Source organism: Carlito syrichta, unplaced genomic scaffold (genome assembly GCF_000164805.1).
Source record: "Carlito syrichta isolate Samal-C Ts95f unplaced genomic scaffold, Tarsius_syrichta-2.0.1 Scaffold303562, whole genome shotgun sequence".
Classification (NCBI taxonomy): Eukaryota; Metazoa; Chordata; class Mammalia; order Primates; family Tarsiidae; genus Carlito; species Carlito syrichta.
The window spans coordinates 171,213-192,757 of record NW_007247658.1 but is presented as its reverse complement, the minus strand read 5'-3'; the positions used below and the strand labels follow the sequence as shown (position 1 = coordinate 192,757).

Below are 21,545 nucleotides of genomic sequence, written 5' to 3'. Positions count from 1 at the left end.
GGGCGGTGAGGGGTGGGGACAGGGTGGATGGGCATGGTTAAGAAAGGGCAACATGGAGCTGGGTGCTGAGGCATGGTCCTGAAGTCCCAGTTACTCTTGGGAGGCTGAGGTGGGAGGAACACTTGGGTCCAGGAGTTCAAGGTTGTAGTACACTATAATCACTCCTGTGAATGGCCACTATACTCCTGCCTGGGCAACACAGCGAGACCACATCTCCAAAGAAAGGGCAACATGAGGGATCTTTGTGGGGACATGTTCTCTCTTGATTGTTGTAATGGACGTACGAACCTATACATGATAAAACCACACAGAACTAAATGCATGGGCTCACACACACAGGTACGAGTAACATAGAAATCTGAATAAGCTTGATGGACTGTATCAATGACAATATCCTGGTTGTAACACTACACTATAGTTCTGCAGGATGTTAACACTGGGAGAGAATGGGTAAAAGTGTGAGATTCCTCTATTCTTTCTTTTTGTTTTTTTTGAGTCGGAGTCTCACTCTGTTGCCCAGGCTGGAGTGCAGTGGTATGCTCACGGCCACCGCCGCCTCGACTTGCTGTGCTCAGGCGATCCTTCCACCTCAGCCTTTCAAGTGGCTGGAACTACAGGTGCACACCGCCATGCCTGGCTAATTTTTTGATTTATTGTAGAGACAAAGCCTCGCCAAGTTGCCCGGGCTGGTCTCAAACTCGTGGGCTCAGGCAATCCTTTCACCTTGGCCTCCCAAAGTAATGGGATTAAGGTGTAAGCCACTGTACCCGACCTATATTGTTTCTTACAATTGCATGTAAAACTACAATAATCTCAAAAAGTTTTTAAAAAATCAGAGAACATCCTGTCCGCGACCCAAAGATTTAAAAGCAGGTATTATAACTGTGCACAGTAATATAAAGTGAAATATGCTTGAAATGAGTGAAAGGAAGAAATCTCAGCAGAAAAGTAGGAACTATATGAAAGGACCCCCGAAAACAACTGGAATTATCTTTGGGAGGGTGGGCCCCTGTAGTACACTCAGAAGTTGTTCCTCTGGATCAAAAGGTCAACCAAAGCCTTTATCTGACAGCTTGAGAAGGTTGCATTATGATTTGTGGAAGTAACATCCCCAGGTGTGGCAAACAGATGGCTGGCGCTTCCACCATGACAACGCACCTGCCCACACCGTGCTGAGTGTTCAGCACGACCCCATCATGTCCCACCCTCCCTATTCACCTGATCTCAGCCTGAGAGACTTTTTTTGTTTCTCTGAATAAGAAAAGTCCTCAAAGAGAAATGTTTTGCTGATGTGGAAGAAGTGAAACAGGAAATAGCAGAAGCACTAAAAGGCATCAAAATCGACGGAGTTCATAAACCGTTTAAGCAGTGGAAAAAGCATTTCAATAGGTGTATTACATGAAAGAGAGAGTACTTTGAAGGTGACTGAAGTTTAAAATGTAAGAATAAACACACAATTTTAATAAATTCTGGGTTTTTTCTGGGGGGGAGGTGTTCCTCCTCGTAAAAAAAGAACCAGCTAGGTGCAGTGGCTCATGCCTGTAATTCCAGCACTTTGGGTGGCTGAGGCAGGAGGACTGCCAGAGCTCAGGAGTTCAAGACGAGCTTGGGTAACATATCAAAACCTCATTTCTGCCAAAAATTTAAACAATTAGCTGGGCATGGTGGGTACCTGTAGCTCCAGTTTCTCAGAAGGCTAAAATGAGAGAATTGCTTGAGTTTGAGGCTAAAGTGAGCTGTGCCCCTGTCCTCCAGTCTGGGCAACAGAGTGAGACCCTGACTCAAAAAAAGAAAAAGGAACCCAAGAGATTCTAGATGTTAAAAAAAACCTGTAAGTCCCCAAATCTCACTAGAGAGGCTTCAGAGCAGAATAAAGATAATAGAGAAAATCAGTGAAGTTGGCAGCAGATAAGAGGAATCAGCAATAAAAAGAACACAAGGAGAAAAGATTTTAGAATGTGAACAAATCCCAAGAGCCCTGTGGGACATCAAAAGGTCTAACATAAGTGACTGAATTCCCAGACAGAGAGGAAAGAATGGAGCAGGAAGACTATCGGAAGAAATAACAGCCAGAATTTCTCAAACCTGGTGAAAGGCATACATTTGCAGATTCAAGAAGTTCTGAGACACCAAGGAAGATGAGTACAAAGAAAACCACATCTGGAAATATCAAATGGTTAAAAACCAAAGATGAGAAAATCCTGAGAGCAGCCAGAAAAAATGACACATTATATAGAAGCGAACATTTCAAATTATCACTGACTTTTAAACAGAAACAATGGAGACTAGCAGTCTTTAAAAGAAGAAGAAGAAAAACTGTCAATCTAAAATTCTATATCCCGCTGAGCATGATGGCTCACACCTGAAAGCCCAGCATTTTGGGAGGTGGAGGGAAGAGGATTGTCTGAACCCAGGGTTGTTCAAGACCAGCCTGGGCAACTTGGCAAGACCACGTTTCTACGATAAATCAAACTTGTGGTGGCGTGTGCCTGTGGTTCCAGCTACTTGGAAGGCTGAAGTGAAAGGATCACCTGAGCCCAGCAGGTCGAGGCTGCTGTGGCTGTGAGCATGCCACCACTCTCTAGCCTGGGAGACAGAGTGAGACTCTGACTCAAAATAAAATAAAAAAGTAAAACTCTATATCCTACAAAAAGATACTTCAAGAATGAAGATCGAAACATACGTTTTCACAGAATAGAAAACTAGAATTGGTTTCTATCAGACCTGCACAACAAACTAAGGTTAGTTCTGTAGACTGAAGGCAAATGATGCCAGATGGAAACTTAATCTTCAGTTAGATGTAAAACTCAAAATGGTACATATGAGGTAACAAGGACTGTCTTTCCTTTTCATTTCCTCACAATATAATACATATGACTGTTTAAGGCAAAGCCTGTTTAAAGTAAAACACTGCATTGTGGAGCAAACAAATATAGCATAAAGCAGAGGCCAGCAAACATTTTCTAAAAAGGCCCAGACAGTAAATATTTTAGGCTTTGTGGGATGATCGGTATTGCAACTAGCTCTGCCACTGTAGTGCAAAAGTAGCCAAGGAGAATGCAACAGGGAATGAGTATGGCTGTGTTTCAAGAAAACTTTACAAAACAGGTAGCAGGACACATTTGGCCTATGGGCTGTATAGTTAACTAACCCCTAGTATAAAGGACAGGGGAAGTAAATGCAAACTGGCACAATATCAACTCTAGGCAGACTATGAAAAGTTAAGGAAGAATATTGTCATCTGTATACAAACGTCCCTCTCGCCCCCAAAATAAAGGTATTTTTGCTTTAAAAGCCCAGTGAATACAACAGAATTCTAAAAATATTAAATACCAAGAAAAGCCAAGAAAGGAAGAACAGTAGAGGAGACAGAAAGCAAATGGCCAAAAAATCCCCTGTCAGTGCTATCAGTAATGACATTATGCCCTAGTCACTTCTTCCAAAAAATAAGCAAGAGCCAACTATATCCTGACCCCAAGAAAGCCATTTAAAACGTAGACACAGGCAGGTTAAAAAAAATTTTTTTTAATGAAAAAAAGAGTAAACATAAGAAGGCTCTATGGACATCAGGTAATGCATATTCAAGACAGAGTAGTCTCAGAGATACATGTTACAACAAAGGATCAATATATGAAAATGACAGCAGTCATATATGACAAACAACTAGCAACAGAGCTTTAAATATATGGAGTAAAAGCTGACAACTTTAAAGGGAAAAATACACAGTTCCATAATTGTCGCTGGGAATTTTAACATCTCTCTCTCAGTAACTGATAGAACTAAACCAAAAACATCATCACCCATATTGAGCTACTTGATACTTATAGAACACAACACCCAACAATCGCAGAATATAAATTACTTCACATACACATAGTATATAAGAGAGACTGAGCTGGGCCATAAAACAAGTCTCAACAACTTCAAGAGAATCAAAATTATGTTTTCTGATTACAAAGGAGTTCAATGAGATATCAGAAATAAAAAAGATACAGAAAATAATATATATTTTTTGAGTTGATGTCTTACTCTGTTGCCCAGGCTAGAGTGCAGTGGCACGCTCATGGCCACCGCAGCCTCGACCCATTAGGCTCAAGTGATCCTTCTCTGCCTTAGCCTTCTAAGTAGCTGGAATTACAGGCATGCACCACCACGCCTAGTTAATTTTTTGATTTATTGTAGAGATGAGTTCTTGCCAAGTTGTCCAGGCTGGTCTTGAACCAGTGGGTTCAAGCAATCCCTCACCTCGGCCTCCAAAAGTGCTGGAATTATAGGTATGAGTCACTACACCTGGCCTATTTTTTTTTAAGAGTTGGCGTCTCTCTCTTTCATCCAGGCTGAAGTGTGGGGGTGTGATCATAGCTCGCTACAGCCTTGAACTTCTGAGCTCAAGCCATCCTCTCGCCCCAGCCTCCTGAGTAGCTGGGACTACAGGTGTGAGCTAGCACAACTGGCCAAAAAAATCACCTTATAGTTGGGAGTTAAACAACAACAGACTCCCAAGTAAGCCACTTACAAATAAATGCAAATTGTCAATATCAGGAATAAAAGTAGAGTTTATCATTCTATTAAAAAGATAACAAGCCGGGCTCGGTGGCTCAGTCTGTCATCCCGCGTCTTTGGGAGGCTGAGGTGAGTGGATTGCCTGAGCCTGTGGGTTCGAGACCCGCCTGGGCAACTTGGCGAGACCTCATCTCTACAATAAATAAAAAAAAATCAGCTGGGCGTGGTAGCGCATGCCTGTAATTCCAGCTACTCGGAAGGCTGAGGCGGAAGGATCGCCAGAGCCCAGCAGGTCGAGGCTGCGGTGGCCGGGAGCGGCCACTGCACTCCAGTCTGGGCGACAGAGTGAGACTCCAACTCAAAAAAAAAAAAGATAACAAGAAATTATGAAGAACTTTATGCTAAAAATTTGACAATTAAGATGAAATGGATATATTAAAAAATACAAGTTATCAAAACGGACACATGATGAAGCAAAATATGAATAGTTCTGTATCTAATAAAGAAAATTTATTACTAAAAAAACCCACCTTAGGAAGAAAACTCAGACTTTCAAACATTCAAGGGAGAAATAACTATCTTACACAAACTCTTCTAGAAACCAAGGGAACACTTCCCAACTTGTTTAATGATGCTAGTAAAACCCTAGTACCAAAATATGACAAAACATCACAAAAAAAGTTACATACATTACAAAAAAATGAAAATCTCCTTCAAAAAAATTTTTAAAATTATTAATTGAATGTAGCAATACTATGGCATGATCAAGTGGGACTGATCCAATGAATTTAATGTTAAATTTAATGTGAAAATTAATGCAATTCATCACAGTAACAGAATTAAGGAGAAAACCATGTAATAACTTCAATAAATGTGGAAAAAACATTTAACAATAGTCAACCCCATTTAATGATAACGAAATCTTAGCAAACTATGAATAGCAGGGAGCTTCCTCAATCTGGAAAAAAAATTATGAAAGACCTATACCTAATATATTTAATGGTGAAATACTGAATATTTCCACCAAGACAGGAACAAGAAAAGAATGTCCAGTCTTGCCACTTCTATTCAGCAGCATACTTGAGGTCCTAGCTACACAAGAAAACAAGAAATAAAAGGCAAAAGGGAGACATAAAATTATATGATAGCTTATGTATAAAAACCTAAGGTACTAACTGTACTAAGAGAATTTTGAAAAGGTCACAGGGTATAAGACTAACATACAAAATTTCTATTTACGACATCATAATATAGAGGTAAATGTAATAAGAGACACACAAGGTCTCCACACTGAAAACTATAAAATATTGCTGAGAGAAATGAAACAAAACTTAGAGATATACAGAGATCACGTATGTTCACGGAATGAAATGTTCAATATTGTTAAGACGTCAACTGTTCCCAAAGTAATCTACAAAGTCTATGCCATCCCACTCTTAATCAGGCACTCCAGGTTTTTTTGGTGGAAGCTAAAAAGAGGATTCCAAAGTATATAGGGAAATGCAAAGGACATAGACTATCCCAGAGAATCTTGGAAAAGATACTCACACGTAGCCTTGACATGAGTTTCAAAGTTACTATACAGCTACAGTAATCAAAATAGGGTAGGAAATGTACAAACAAGTAGATAATGAAACAGAAGAGAGTTCAAAAATGGGCCCACGAAAGTGTGGTCATTTGGTGCCAAAGCCTTTGGGGGAAAGGAAAGTGTTCAACAAATGGTGCTAGTTGAACAGCTGAATCTATTTGGAAAAAAAAAACGAAACAAAATCTCTTACAGCATAAAGAAAAATTAATTTGAAATAAATCACAAAGCTAAGCACAAAAGTTAAACTATAGATCTTTTAGAAAAATATATTAGAGAATATCTTGGTTGCCTTAGGGAAAACAAATATTTCTCTAGGTGGGATACAAAAGCAACCAGAAAGAAAAAGTTATGAAATTATATGCTCAATATCATTAGTCATCAGGGAATACAAATTACACTGCACAGTGTAATCCCACTATAAACCTGCCAGATGGCTAAAAACCAAAGGACTGTCGACATCAAATGTTGGTGAGGACACAGAATGACTGGAACTCTTATGGAGGCTGAATATCCCTTATCTGAATTGCCTGGAACCAGCAAATTTTAGATTTGTTCAGATCTTCAATATTTACATTTTTTTTACTAGTTGAGCATCCAAAACCTGAAATGCTCCCATGAGTATTTATTTTGAGTGCCATGGCAACGCTCAACAAGTTTGGGATTTTGGAGCATTTCAAACTTTCGATTTGGGATGCTCAACCTGTACATTGCTGGTGGGAGTATAAAGTGGCAACAATCCCTTCAGGAAAAGACCAGGCAGGTTTATTTTTTGGTGTTGTTGTTGTTGTTTTTTGAGATGGAGTCTCACTGTTACCCAGGCTGGAGTGCGGTGGCATACTCACAGCCACCACAGCCTTGACCTGCTGGGCTCAGGTGATCCTTCTGCCTCAGCCTTCCAAGTAGCTGGAATCACAGGTGCTTGCCACTAGGCCTAGCTAATTTTTTGATTTACTGTAGAGACGCGGTCTTGCCATGTTGCTCAGGCTGGTCTTGAACCCCTGAGCTCTGGAAATCCTTTCGCCTCTGTCTCCCAAAGTACTGGGATTATAGGCACAAACCACCATGCCCAGCCAAGGACAGGCAGCTTCTTTAAAAACCAGATATACACTTACTTAACTTATTCTGTAATCCAGCAACTCCTCTACTATATATTTACTCAAGAGAGATGAAAACTTATGTCCATAAAAAGACCTGTATTGTTTTCAGCAGTATTATTAATAGCCAACATGGGACACGGCCCAGGGGTCCACCAATAGAGAAATGAATAAACTGTGGTGCAGTCAGACAGAGGAATAAAAAGCAAGAAAGTACCGATATACACTACAATTAGGATGAATCGCAAAGTTAGGCTGAATGGAAGCATCACATAAAATAGTGCACACTGTATGATGCCATTTATATGAAGTTCTAGGACAGGTAAAACTAATAAACAGTGAGGAAAATAATCAGAGCAATGGCCAACTCTGTGAGGCTGGAGTAAGGATTTACTGAGATTTACTGAGACTGTGTAAGGATTTGCACAAAAAAATTTTCTGAGGTAATAGTCACTTTCTTCATAGTGATAGGGTTTGGATTATCATCAGAATTCAATGGACTATACAGTTAATATCTATTAATTTCACTGTCATGTTAACTTTAAAAGAACAGTAAACACATACTGGATTTTAGCTAATGATATGAATACTTAAGTATCTAAATTACTTTGAAATGCGCAAAAAATAAGACGGATAGGGAAAAGATGGATTTGTGATAAAGCAAATATTAAATATTAATTATATAAATAAGTAAATAAGTGTTATGGGAAGTAGGCATACTGTTCATTGAAAAAACTCATTCAATGTTTTTTAAATAATAAAATGTTCCAAAAACAGCTTTTTAGAAGAATCAAATTTAGAATGAAAAATATACCACCCGCGGGTTCAGGCAATCCACTCACCTCAGCCTCCCAAAGCGTGGGATTACAGGCTGAGCCACCAAGCCTGGCTCATTACAGAGAATTTAGAACAAGCACTAAAATATTTTAAGGAAGTAGGTAAGTAACATTAACAATCTCAGCAGGGGCAGCCTTTTTCCAGTTGGTTGTTTGTTTTGCACATTTTTTTCTTTATTGAGTTAAGATCACATTGTATATAAAAATAAAGAGTTTTCTGATGTTTATTTTAAGCTACTTCTCATGCCTTTAAAGAATCTTCATAAGCACAACCGGCAGTAGTTGCAGAGTAATTTTTACATGAACGTGCCTCTGTACTACTAGTTAGGGTGTTTTTCCACTTTTCTAATTAAACTATTTTAAGAATATAAATTTTGCTTTCCATTTCAGATTATTTGTATTAGGGGTCAGTAAAGGCCAATTGTTGGTATACTGACTTCCGTAATTAAGAGTTCTTGATGTTGATGTATGTGTAGCTGCTTTAACATTAATCAAGGCTGGGCGTCGTGGCTCAGGCCTGCAATCCCAGCACTTGGGAGGCAGAGACAAGAGGATTGCCTGAGCCCGGGGGTTTAAGACCAACCTGGGCAACTTGGTAAGACCTTGTCTCTACAATAAGTCTAAAAATTACCCAGGCGTGGTGGTACATGTCTGTAGTTCCAGCTATTTGGAAGGCTGAGACAGAAGGATCACCTGAGTCCAGCAGGAAGAAGCTGCGGTGGCCGTGACTGTGCTACTGTACTCCAGTCTGGGCAACAGTGAGACTCAATGTAAATTAAATTAAATTGAAATAAAATGATCAATCATTTTCAGGAAGGGCACATAATGGTATACTTGAATTCTTGCACATATATTTATGTCTCTTTTTTTACACATGAAAGCTTGACTAAATATGAAATTCATGGGTGGCACTTTCCCCCTCAAACCATATAGGCTCTGCTGCCCAATCTTTTGGTATGTAGAGCTGCAGGGAAGAAGAGATGAGTTTTGGTGGTTTTTGGGTTTTGAGGTGTGCTCTTTTTCTGGCTTACATGTCTGTGGGACTTCTGTAGGACTTTTCCTTTTTCTGTCCTTGTTATCTAAAAGTACGACCAGGATATTTAGGTATGTGGCTCTCCTTGCTGAATTTGACTGGAGTTTTTTTTCCATTTGAGGAAAAATTTGAAACCCCATGTCTCAATAAATTGAGCTCTTTAACAAGCTACAGAAAGTTCCCAACATATGAACAAGTTCGGTTCTGAAAGCACATTTGTAAGTCCAATTTGTTTTAAAGTACATCAAAGTAAGCCTAGGTACCCAATTAACACAGCTATATAGTACTGTTATGTATTTAACAGGCTATACTGACACCTAGTGAAGAGAAACAGTACGTAAAAAAAAATTCAAGTGTGCATTGTTTGTAACGAAGGTTTGTATGTATTTAAGTGCTCATGGAGCGATATTACTGGATTTGTAATTCCTGATCAGTATGCCCACTGCTCTATAACAGAGGCTTCACATTAAGTTTTAGGCATTCTTTTTTTTTTTTTTGAGTCGGAGTCTCACTCTGTCGCCCAGACTGGAGTGCAGTGGTCGCTCCCGGCCGCCGCAGCCTCGACCTGCTGGGCTCCGGCGATCTTTCCGCCTCAGCCTTCCAAGCAGCCGGAACTACAGGCGCGCGCTACCACGTCCGGCTCATTTTCGATTTATTGTAGCAATGAGGTCTCGCCAAGTTGCCCAGGCGGGTCTCGAACCCGCGGGCTCAGGCAATCCACTCACCTCAGCCTCCCCAAGCGAGGGATTACAGGCTGAGCCACCAAGCCTGGTTTAGGCATTCTTTCTATTAAATCCTGAGTAACCCCACAAAACCAGCAGCAACCTCACAAGGCATCCTCTTATTTCTATACCATTCTATCTTAAATACTTCGTGATAAGTGATCATGTGTCCTGTTCTGATTTCTGATGGCCTTTCAGGCACTCTGGTATCAGGAAGATTTTTCTTCTCTCATTCAAATCACACAACACAGGCCAATTCTGAATATGTGTGTAGTAGGTAAGCTCTCTGTATAGCAAATGCTTAAATTTTTACCATAGTGTCTAACATAGGTATTTATTAAATGCAATGCAAAAAGTCAAGAAAACTAAAGAAGGAACTTCGGATAAATGTTTCTTCTTGGAGTTCCGAATCAATGTTTTTGTTATACGCCAGCATTTAAAGGCACTTTTAAAGCTTTTAGAGGTACCTAGATTTTTATACCCTTCTCATACTGAATTTCCAAAGTAAATATTACATAAATGTTCATTATTATGAGAAAAAATAGAGTGAAACTAAAAGGAGTTGAATAGAGAATAACAGAAGACTAATATTCTACTAGTAACAAGCTGAGGGTTTTGATGTGCATTTCCTTATCTATGCATAAAAGCATATATCTGGTAACGAGGAAGTCAAGGATGGAATCCCACAAACCTGCATGAGATAATCAGCAATGTATTCTGTCTTCAAGCAGTATACGTTCTGGGCAGCAGCTTCTGCTATATTAACTCCTGAGTCTTCTGGCTTCAGTTTATTGAAGTCAAAAAAAAGATGTGTGGCCTCTTTAAATAAAGATACAGAATGACCAGGGAGCACCTAATGAAAAAAGAAGTATCACAATCAACCTGTATTCCAAATTAGTTCAATTCAACAATATGTCCTTAAGGATTATCAGCTCCAAAAGCAGAGAAAATGAACTGGTTACATCCTTAAGGAAAAAAATCAACACATTTATTTATTTAATTAAATTAACCCTTTACATTCAGAAATATCTTGTGGATCACCTACCAGCAACTTGACCACACTTCTTTGTTCTTTACAAAACAGTAAAGAACAAATCACTTCATATTAAATAGTACAGTGTTGGAACCAATTATTTTATTGTAATGACATTTGGCTTATAATTAATTTTGGACATTAAGGAACTTAATTTATGAACAAAAAAACCCTAAATTTTGTATCTTACATTTTTCTAATATGTAGTAACATACAAAATAGTCACCAACATTCATTGCAGGTTCACTGATAAATGTTGTGCAATAGTAATTTGTTTGATGTCTTCCACCTGATGTTCTTCTACTCGAGCAGATAATGCAATCTTGTTTTCTTCTTCCCATAGTAATAATATGTAATTTATTGTTCAGTCTGTGCATCACTGTGAAAGCATTTCACACATTCTCTTTCTATGTAATGCTAGCTGATACTTTTTAAACACATATATCAGTATATATTTCATCTCTTTATTTGCTTTTTCATACAATTTGAATGGAAAACCTCAAGGAAACATACATTTTTGGAAAATTTGTGCTGGTATACTCTGTACAATCACCAGCAGTCTCTTTATGTCTCCTGAGAGGGGATATCCAAGTGCAGAGGATTATGTTAAAAAAATTCAGTAAATCATTTCAGTACAAACCTTTGCTCCTCCTGACTGAAGAAGGCGTTTGAACCCTGCTTCTCGAGACTGTTCAACATGTAAAATAACCTTCCACCCGCTAAACGCCCCCTACAAATAAAAATGATCAGTGTTTCAATCATTTGGAAAATAAATGACAAAATCATACAGAGAATGGAATATTTTAGTTTTATGTCAGCAGACCTTATAACCTTTACTTTTGCCACAGCGTAATTGTCTCTGATCGAAATGCCCTGAAACACACAACCATGGAATCTGGCATACAGTAGGCCTTTAATAAATACTTGGGGAATGATGGCTGGGTGCAGTGGCTCATCCCTATAATTTCAGCGCTTTGGGAGGCCAAAGTGGGAGGATCAATAGGGGTCAGGAGTTAAAGACCAGTCTAACACTGTCTCTACAAAAAAGACATTTTTAAAAATCAGCCAGCATATACCTGTAGTAGTCCTAGCTACTCAGGAGGCTGCGGGAGGATCGCTTGAGCCCAGGACCACTGCACCACAGCCTGTGCAACAGAGAGACCCCATCTCTATAAAGAAATAAATAAGAAATACTTGAGGAATGAAACTCATTTAATGATTAGGTAACATTAAACAAAGCAGCCTAAGTTATGCTTAGTCTTTTCTAGTATTTTTCTCTTACAACTAATTAAAGGTAGAGCTTGAAACATAGCTTCTTAGATTAGATAAAGCCTGCATTATATTTCTCTTGGAAATGTTTGCAAATTGGAAAAATAAAATATGTAAGTAAGGAATAACAATAATGACAGAAGCCAGTGGAACTACTCTAACAGAAAGCAAATCAAGGCTAACAAGGATTTGGAGATATTACAGAACTTGAAATATAACACAGTGGGTTAACCTTTTTGTGAGCCAAACTGCCTCTAGCAGTCTGGTCAAATCTATAGACTCCTTCTCTACCTTTTATTAATGCACTAAATCATAATACATAGCATTGGGTCTAATAGTAATTAGCTATAGTTCTTAAATAGCAATGAACGCAAACAGCATTTCAAGATACTACAATTATAATGTAAAATAAAAACATCTGGTTTCTGTTGGTACAAAGTTGCAGGTATAATGTTGATAGTTTTGTGATTTATTGCCTAGACCCATAATTAAAGAAAAAGCTAACTTTCAGTTAGAAGTTAATAATTTTGGATTTTTTTTCTTCTCCCATTCAAAGTATATTGCCTGTAGACCCGGTTAAGAAACTCTTAAGCTAGATGCTAAAAAGATTCTAAATGCAAACACAATTAGCTGGTTGTGGTAGCTCATGCCTACAACTCCAGCACTTTGGGAGGCAGAGGTGAGAGGATTGCCTGAGTCCGGAGGTTCAAGACCAGCCTGGGCAAATTGACAAGCCCTCATCTCTACAATAAACCAGGCATGGTGGCACACACCTGTAGTTCCAACTTCTTGGAAGGCTGAGGCGGATCACCTGAGTCCAGCAGGTTGTGGCTGTGGTGGCCGTGAGCATGCCACTGCACTTCAGCCTGGGCAACAGAGTGAGACTCCGACTCAAAACAAACAAACAAACACACACACACACCCCCTAAACACACACACAATTAGAAAAACTAAGAATTAACATTAAGTTCAATTTAGAATGTCCATACTAAGTGTAATAATCAAGAGATAAAAGACAAGTCGAATTATTTTTATTTGGTCAAGCACATTCTCTTAAACCATTTGGAATAGTCACAACATTGAATGCCATTTATGTTGCATATATCGTGAGTAGATGTGTTCATACCTCAACAATGCCTGATTCTTGTCTTTGCTGGATTTTTTTCCTCCATCTCATTGCTGCAAGCGCTAGTCTTCGTTGCTGGACGTTGATTCCAGTCAAAACGTCGAGTATGGAACTACTTCCCCACTCATAGTCTTCTTCCTAAAGAATTTGTCCAGCAAACTTTTGAGTTTCTATAAAATGGGGAACTACTGCGCTATACACAGATTTCTGTCCTCAAGGAGCCCAGTCAGTTAAAGCTATACATTCAATTGCAATAAATATTGAGAGTATCATTTTATGAGCATGAAAGAAATGTAGATGGATTTGGTTTCATATAAAAGTATATCTGGCTTTTAATTAGAAGTCAGAAAAAAACTGCATATATTTTTAAGAAAAAATAATAACTACTTCCTAGCACATGATAGTAATATTGAGATTATCAGGCTTACCTGCTATAAGACTAATTTCACCGAAGGACAGTCTTAGAGGAGGTATATACTCACAACTTGATTATCTATCTAGGGAAGAGATCCCAAAGGGACTCTGAGTGAAAACTTCAAAAACTATATGGTGGATACTACTGTGATGGTCAGCTAGAAACCCAAATACTTCCAATAATTAGTTTAACATTTAATGAGCTAATGGTAATTTAATGGGCTAGTAGTAAATTATGAGATAACTTTCTTGTGTTAAGATAATATTATTTCTTATTTCTTTTCATGAGTTGGTATCTCACTCTGTTGCCCAGGCTGGAGTGCAGCGGCATGCTCACAGCCACCACAGCCTTGATCTGCTGGGCTCAGGAGTGATCCATCTCAGCTTTCCAAGTAGCTGGAACTACAGTCACATGCCAACATGCCCAGCTAACTTTTTGATTTACTGTAGAGAAAAGGTCTCGCACCCCTGGGCTCAGACAATCCTCTCGCCTCCACTTCCCAAAGTGCTGGGATTGCAGGCATGAGCCACCGTCCCTAGCTAGATAATATTATTTCAATTTAAAAACTTGATATTCAAATTAAATAATTTTTAAAAATAATAAAACAATCTGGTACTGTGATCTCTATTAAGTTTTTGCTTTAATTGTTACAGAAAATCTTACAATGTTGGTATACTCTAAATGGTCATTTATTTGTTTTTTGTTTTTTTTTGAGTTGGAGTCTCACTCCATTGCCCAGACTGGAGTGCAGTGGCATGTTCCCGACCACCACAGCCTCAACTTGCTGGGCTCTGGCGATCCTTCCGTCTCAGCCTTCCAAGTAGCTGGAACTACAGGCACGCGCTACCACGCCCGGCTAGCGATTTGGTTTTTTAACTATATGAGTGGTCAGTGCATGTGTTGGAATTTCTTAGGACATTTACTTTTGTGCATACATTTAGTTTTATTGTACTACAGCAACTTGTACACTTTTAACATTGAAAATTGAGCATCAGCAGACAGCTCCCTCACTGCTGTTCTGCTTGCTTCTTCCTTGAAGTGTGCTCAATAAACTTGTTTTTCTACTCTAAAAAAAAAGAAAGAAAACTGAGCATCATCTTTCCTTTCTAGTGAACAAAAAGAAAATTTAAAAATAAACAGGACAAAATTACAATAGAGAATGTCAATTTCCAATAAGCTCATAACAGGTTCTGCCGATTCTCCCATTGAGTGGTAGGGCTCAAGTCATCATTAGGAGACAATTTATTTTAAAAATGTTGTCTAAGGCTGGGCGTGGTGGCTCAAACCTATAAGCCCAGCACTTTGGGAGGCCAAGGCGAGAGGATTGCTTGAGTCCAGGGGTTCGAGACTATCTTGGGCAACTTGGCAAGATCTCGTCTCTACAATAAATCAAAAACTTAGCTGGGTGTGATGACATGTACCTGTGGTTCCAGCTGCTTGGAAGGCTGAGGCAGAGGATCGCCTGAGCCCAGCAGGTCAAGGCTGTGGTGGCCATGAGTGTGCCACTGCACTCCAGCCTGGGCGACAGAGTGAGACTCCGACTCAAAAAAAAAAAAAGTGTCATCTCAAACTGCAAAAATGTCCATTAAGCATCATAATTAAGCGTGCCAAAGGAGAAGCCATGTTGTCAAAATGCCCACTTAACCCATCCAAACATCTCAAATCCATCCTTCACTGATCTTCTATAACCCAATTTTCAAGTTTTTTTTTTCTTTTTTTAAACAAGAGAAAGTAGACAGATACATGTTGATAAATGCAACTGTCCATATTCACATAGAGACACAGTGTACTCTCTGAGCCCAATATACAGAGAAAGGAGGAAAAAAGCTAGAATTCTATGTACTACCACACAGGGTCCCAGCACCCTCCAGCTTCTAGCAGAGCGAAAGGGGCAGGTTTTCCTTTCTTCAGCTTGGAGCTTGGTGGTGCTGATTCCATAGCTTTTGTTGAGACAGAAAGGACATCTGCAATTGTGAATACACACCTGCACGAAGCGTCCAGCAGTTCTGCAAGCTTCCAGGTAGGAACGATGGAGCACCCACTTCCCAGCTGCCACCGAGGCTAAATACTTCTCATTTCGAAGTGGATGTCCCACAACAATGTGTGTGCAGTTGGGGTCAAAGCTCTGCTTTTCTATCACTAATCCACCTTAAGTTAAAAAAAAAAAAAAAAAAAGGTAGCGCGCGCCTGTGATTGTGCTTTACTGATTCCTAATTCTTTCTAAGAAAGATGTAATCTCAACTATGCACAGAAATTGTTTATAAACAAAATACACAAAACTATATAAACCAGAAAAACGACTGACAATTATTTTGCTTTATATGCATATAGTAAAATGTTTATTACAAAAATGTTAAATATAAAAGCAGATAAAATAGTAAAATAATCCCTCATACATACACTGGCCACCTAGAGTCTAAAATTATCAAAACTGCCACCCTTACCTCAATCTTTTTTTTTTTTTTTTTTTTGAGTTGAAGTCTCACTCTGTCGCCCAGACTGGAGCGCAGTGGCCGCTCCCGGCCACCGCAGCCTCGACCTGCTGGGCTCCGGCGATCCTTCCGCCTCAGCCTTCTGAGTAGCCGGAATTACAGGCGCGCGCTACCACGCCCGACTGATTTTTTGATTTATTGTAGAGATGAGGTCTCGCTGCCCAGGCGGGTCTCGAACCCGCGGGCTCAGGCAATCCACTCACCTCAGTCTCCCAAAGGTGCGGGATTACAGGTTGAGCCACCGAGCCCGGACCTTACCTCAATCTAACCCTGTTTTTCGTTTATTTTTTTTAAAGTCAGTCTCACTGTTACCCAGGCTGGAGTGCAGTGGCATGCTCACGGTCACCACAGCCATGACCTGTTGGGCTCAGGCGATCCTTCAGCCTCGACCTTCCAAGTAGCTGGAACCACACGTGTGCGCCACCATGCCTGGCTAATTTTTGTTTTATTGTAGAGATGAGGTCTCACCAAGTTGCCCAGGCTGATCTCAAACCCATGGGTTCAGGCAATCCTCTCACTTCGGCCTCCCAAAATGCTGGGATTATAGGCGTGAGCCACTGCATTTGGCCTGAAAATTCTATACTTGGTCGGGCACGGTGGCCTGTAATCCCAGCACTTTGGGAGGCAGGGATAAGAGGATTGCCTGAGCCCAGGGGTTCGAGACCAGCCTGGGCAATTTGGTAAGACTTCATCTCTACAACATAACAACAACAACAACAAAAATTAGCTGGGCTTGGTAGCGTGCACCTGTAGTTTCAGCTACTTGGAAGGCTGAGCTTCTGGAAGGACTGCCTGAGCCAGGTCAATGCTGGGGTGACTGTGAGTGTGCCATTACACTACAGTCTGGGCGACAGAGTAAGACTCTGACTCAAACAAAACAAAACAAAACAAAACACAAACAAATTCTGTACTAATACTGACTTCCAATTCTATGTAACAAATTTATTCTGTGACCCTAGCAACATAATGAAATAATTTATTTATGTAAATTAGTTGGCTATAGCTTCTTCCTTTACAAAATAAAGGGCTGGACACCGTATCTATCATAATGTCTCCTTGCTTCCTAACATCAGAAAACCTTCAGTCACAAGAGTCCGGAATCAGCACAATCTGTTCTCATTTGCCTTTGCTCCTTGGCCTCTTCTAGACCAATTCTCTGCTAATTGCTACCACTCTTGCCCAAAGTTTGCCGAGATAGAAAACCTACAGGAGAGACACTTCAAAGCTTTCATTTTGGTGAGTTCTGGGGAAAGCTTTGCAATCTGACTAATAACATCATCCAATTTATCAGGGAACTGAAAAACAAATTGTTACATGAGTAAAGTTTCCGAGAAGAGTTTTTCACGTGTATAACTGTACTTGATAGAGATATATTATTTATTTATTTTTATTTTTTGGGTTGAAGTTTTACTCCATTCCCCAGGCTGGAATGCAGTGGCATGGCATGCTCACGGCCACCGCAGCCTCAACTTGCTGGGCTCAGACGATCCTTCTGCCTCAGCCTTCCAAGTAGATGGACTAAGGCGAGTTCTATCACACCTGGCTAATTTTTTGATTTATAGTAGAGATGAGGTCTTGCCAGGTTGCCCAGGGTGTTCTCAAACCCATGGGCTCAGGCAGTCCGCTCACTTCGGCCTCCAAAGTGCTAGGATGACAGTATGGCACCCAGCCAGGATATATTTTTTAAAAAGGATGTTGTAGTTCTCTACATTCCTAAAAGGACAGCTAAATACTAAATAATATTTACTCTTTTCTTGATTTGACTCGGTCACCATTAAAAACTAACATTATTTCTTAATGTTTTCTCCCTCCACATCCCATCAGAAGTTTCTTACCATAAGCTCCACAGAGCTGATTTATTCAACAGAATAGCACTAAATACACATGGCTATCAGACACCTGAAGCACATCTAGTCCAAACTGAGATGTGCTGTAAGCATAAAATGTATACCAGATTTCAAAGATTTACTACCAAAAAGGGAGAAGACCTCACTGGTATTTCATGTTGATCACATGTTGAAGGATGTTTTGTATAAACTAGGTTAAATGAAATGCTGTTTAAAGTTAATTTCACTTGCTTCTTTTACTTTTTAAAATGTAGCCACTAGAAAATTTAAAATGTGGCTCACATTCTGTTTCTACTGGACAGCACTATTATAGCACACCAGGTTATTCTTCTAAAATGTCAGGTGGAGAGTCTGACAGCTAGTGGAATAAGAATAATGTTATATAAGAAGGAACTTCTCTCTGGGTATTACTAACCTTTCAAGTTCATTAAAATGTGGTTTTATATTGTAAGTCTGTAATTTCGTTGATTTTGTTCAAGGTTTCAGCAATGAATAAGTGTTCAAAGCAACACAGGAGTTTTTGTTTTGTTTTGTTTTGTTTTTTGAGTCAGAGTCTCACTCTGTCGTCCAGACTGCAGAGCAGTTGACACACTTATGGCCACCCCAGTGTCGACCTGCTGGGCTCTGGCAATCCTTCCACCTCAGTCTTCCAAGTAGCCAGAACTATAGGCACCCGCTATCATGCCCAGTTAATTTTTTATTTACTGTAGAGATGAGGTTTCACCAAGTTTCCTGAGCTGGTATCAAAGCCGCGGTCTCAGGCAATCCACTTGCCTCAGCCTCCCAAAGTGCTGGGATTACAGGCTGAGCCACTGAGCCCAGCTAACAGGAGATTCTTAAACCTTGATGGTTACTTTCCATTTTAATTCCCATGACTTGGTGCCTTTAAATTAGAGCTTCATAAAATCAAAGCTCCAATGTTGACTCAATCTACAGCCTTAGACAAGGTACCCAAATTATTGTTTCAATTTCTAGACCTTACAAATGACACCAATATTGAGCACACTTGACTTCCAAAGAAGGCTACTATATGGGACATTTTTGATTAAAGTAAAATACTGGTACCTAGTTTTTCAATCAGATGACAATAATCAATACGTTCTTGAGGATTCAGAGATGATAACTGAAATATGTACTGTTTTTTAAATTCTTCACGAGTCTCCTCTATCATTATAACCTGTAATGAAAGAGTTAGTTTTATTTTAGAAAAAATTAACATTAAAAATGATTGGTCATACCGTTCTTTCACAGTGACATTTTACTCAGTCTTCTAAGTTATCAAATATACAAATAATAAGATAATGCAAACTATGTACAGCTGCCAACATCAGATGAACCCCTGTTATTAATATCAATAAATTTCTAATATAACACTACAGCAATATAAGCCACAGCCACACACCAAGGACCAACCCACCTTCTCGCGCGGGTGTGGAGCCACTGGTGGGTTGGCGAGGGGGAAAGCAATACTAGGGGCTTGAGGTGTCGGGATCAGGCAGCTGTCTTTTGTTGAAGTTTCCAGTTCTTCAGGCACTGGGCGTTCAGGGGCTTCGGTCACACATATGCTTTCAGCACCACAGACAGCTGAGGGCAGTAAAAAGCTACAGTGTGGTATTATCCAAAAACGATGAAGAATAAATTCTAGGAAGCAGTCTCATCTGTCGTAGCCCAAGGAAGCTAAACACAAACTCCAGAAGGTAAAAAGTACATGCAAAGAAGTATCCTATTTCTAAAGCTTATCAATAAATGCAATTAACTAGCTTTAAAAGAGCAAATGTATCATTCATGAGCTTCTCCCAAACCTTTCTTTTTTTTTTTTTTGAGTTGGAGTCTCACTCCGTCGTCCAGGCTGGAGTGCAGTGGCACGCTCACGGCCACCCCACTTCCGTCTCTGCCTTCCAAGCAGCCAGAACTACAGGTGCACGCTACCATGCCCAACTAATTTTTTGATTTACTGTAGAGATGAGGTCTCACCAAGTTGCCCAGGCTGGTCTTGAACCTCTGGACTCAGGCAATCCTCTCACCTTGGCCTCCCAAAGTGCTGGGATTACAGGCCCCAACCCTTTTTTTAAATATCAAACTTTCATCAGTAAAGTGTTACCCAAATTTGTAAAATGACAGCAATTCTAAACATGGAAAAAAGCAGAAGCAGAGATAAACTCTAATCATGCAATGAGAAAAGAGAAAGGGGAAAAAAAGGAAGTAAGATAGGAAGCATTTTGCTTTCTAGGTACAGCTCAAGGAAAAAAAAAATAAGGAAATTCAGAAAGAAACTCATACAATCCAAAGAAAAAATGTGTATGAGTGGCTGGGCAGAATTCAGAAGACTGAAATGAAAATAAGATGACAGGGAGAATATCCAAGCACTAACTGCACAAGTACAAAAAGGACTAAAATGAAAGAATGATGAAAACCACGTTTGGAAAAATGTCTAATTCAAATTTCCAAATTTAAATGTTTCGATTTACTGATAAATACCTCAATTTACAAGTTTTTCTGACTCTTAAGTTTAAACCAAAATCAGAAAAACTTAGCAAGATTTTTGTTTGCAAGTACAATTCAGAGAACTACAACATGCTTATCTATGTTTAGGATATCAACATGTACTTATTAACACAACAAGTGAACAGATTTCTTTCTTGTTACCCTGTTTAGCAGTTTCTGAATCACACAAAGGTGCTTGAAAAGGAGAATCCTCCAAGTCTTTAATGTCAGCTGGAACCTCAGAGTATTGTGTGGGACACGTAGGCCACTGCAAATTGTTGGCAAGCCTTGCTCTCTCCTCCCTTGCTGTAGGATCATCCCAAATGATCTGTTCATTTTGGGAGGGCTCTGTGTTGACATCAGGTACTGTTTGACGAGACTGTCTGAGAAATAAAAGTGAACATTTTAAATAAACAGTTATAACAAAACCCAAACTCACAAATCCAAGCTAGACCACAACAGCTCTCCTTTATATGTCCACTATCTAGTACACACCAGGCACCTAAAAATATTGAATAAATGAACCTGGGAAAGTTTTTTCTCTTTAAAAAGTTTCTCGCACAACTGTCTGTTTGATCTAGAATATTAAACACATTATTTTAACTAATTATCTATAAATTTAAAAATTAAAGGAGGAAAGTGCAACACCGTCAATAAATTTTTTTAAAATTCCAAAATTATTGCTACATTTAAAAATGGGATTTCTCTTAATTATATAGATGAGGGACACATGGTAATGTTTAGAAAACTGTGGTTACTTTGCTTTAATAGCAGTTGCCTTTTTTTATTACCTGAAATTGCAAGCACTGTTACCATATAGGCTTACTACAATGACTGCCTTATAACAAAGGTCTCTTGGGGGTCTGCAAAGGTATATAGAATGGTATTAATGAACAATGGAAGCTCAGGAGGAGGAGTATGGGAAGGGGTGGGAAGAAATGAAAAATCATCTATCAGGTACAATGTCCACTAGTGGCAGCGATGGGTACACTTAAAACCCAGACTTCTTCACTATTATACAAAGCAGCCATGTAACCCAAGGCCATTTGTACCACTAAAGTTATTGAAATAAAAAAAAATTTTAAAGAGAACAAAAAAGGGCC

General features: G+C 39.4%; 1 protein-coding gene across 1 annotated transcript in view; it reads right to left on the bottom strand.

Moving 5' to 3' along the window:
- Positions 1-21,545, bottom strand: part of TOPBP1 (topoisomerase (DNA) II binding protein 1) — a 71,355-nt gene that overhangs the window by 8,357 nt on the left and 41,453 nt on the right. Inside the window, exons 20-26 of the mRNA XM_008058640.2 lie at positions 20,605-20,825; positions 19,376-19,542; positions 19,024-19,135; positions 15,604-15,767; positions 13,205-13,342; positions 11,450-11,539; positions 10,468-10,629 (exon numbers count right to left, since the gene is read on the bottom strand). Coding sequence (XP_008056831.1) covers positions 10,468-10,629; positions 11,450-11,539; positions 13,205-13,342; positions 15,604-15,767; positions 19,024-19,135; positions 19,376-19,542; positions 20,605-20,825 — 1,054 coding nt within the window. The remainder of the gene's footprint in view (positions 1-10,467; positions 10,630-11,449; positions 11,540-13,204; positions 13,343-15,603; positions 15,768-19,023; positions 19,136-19,375; positions 19,543-20,604; positions 20,826-21,545) is intronic.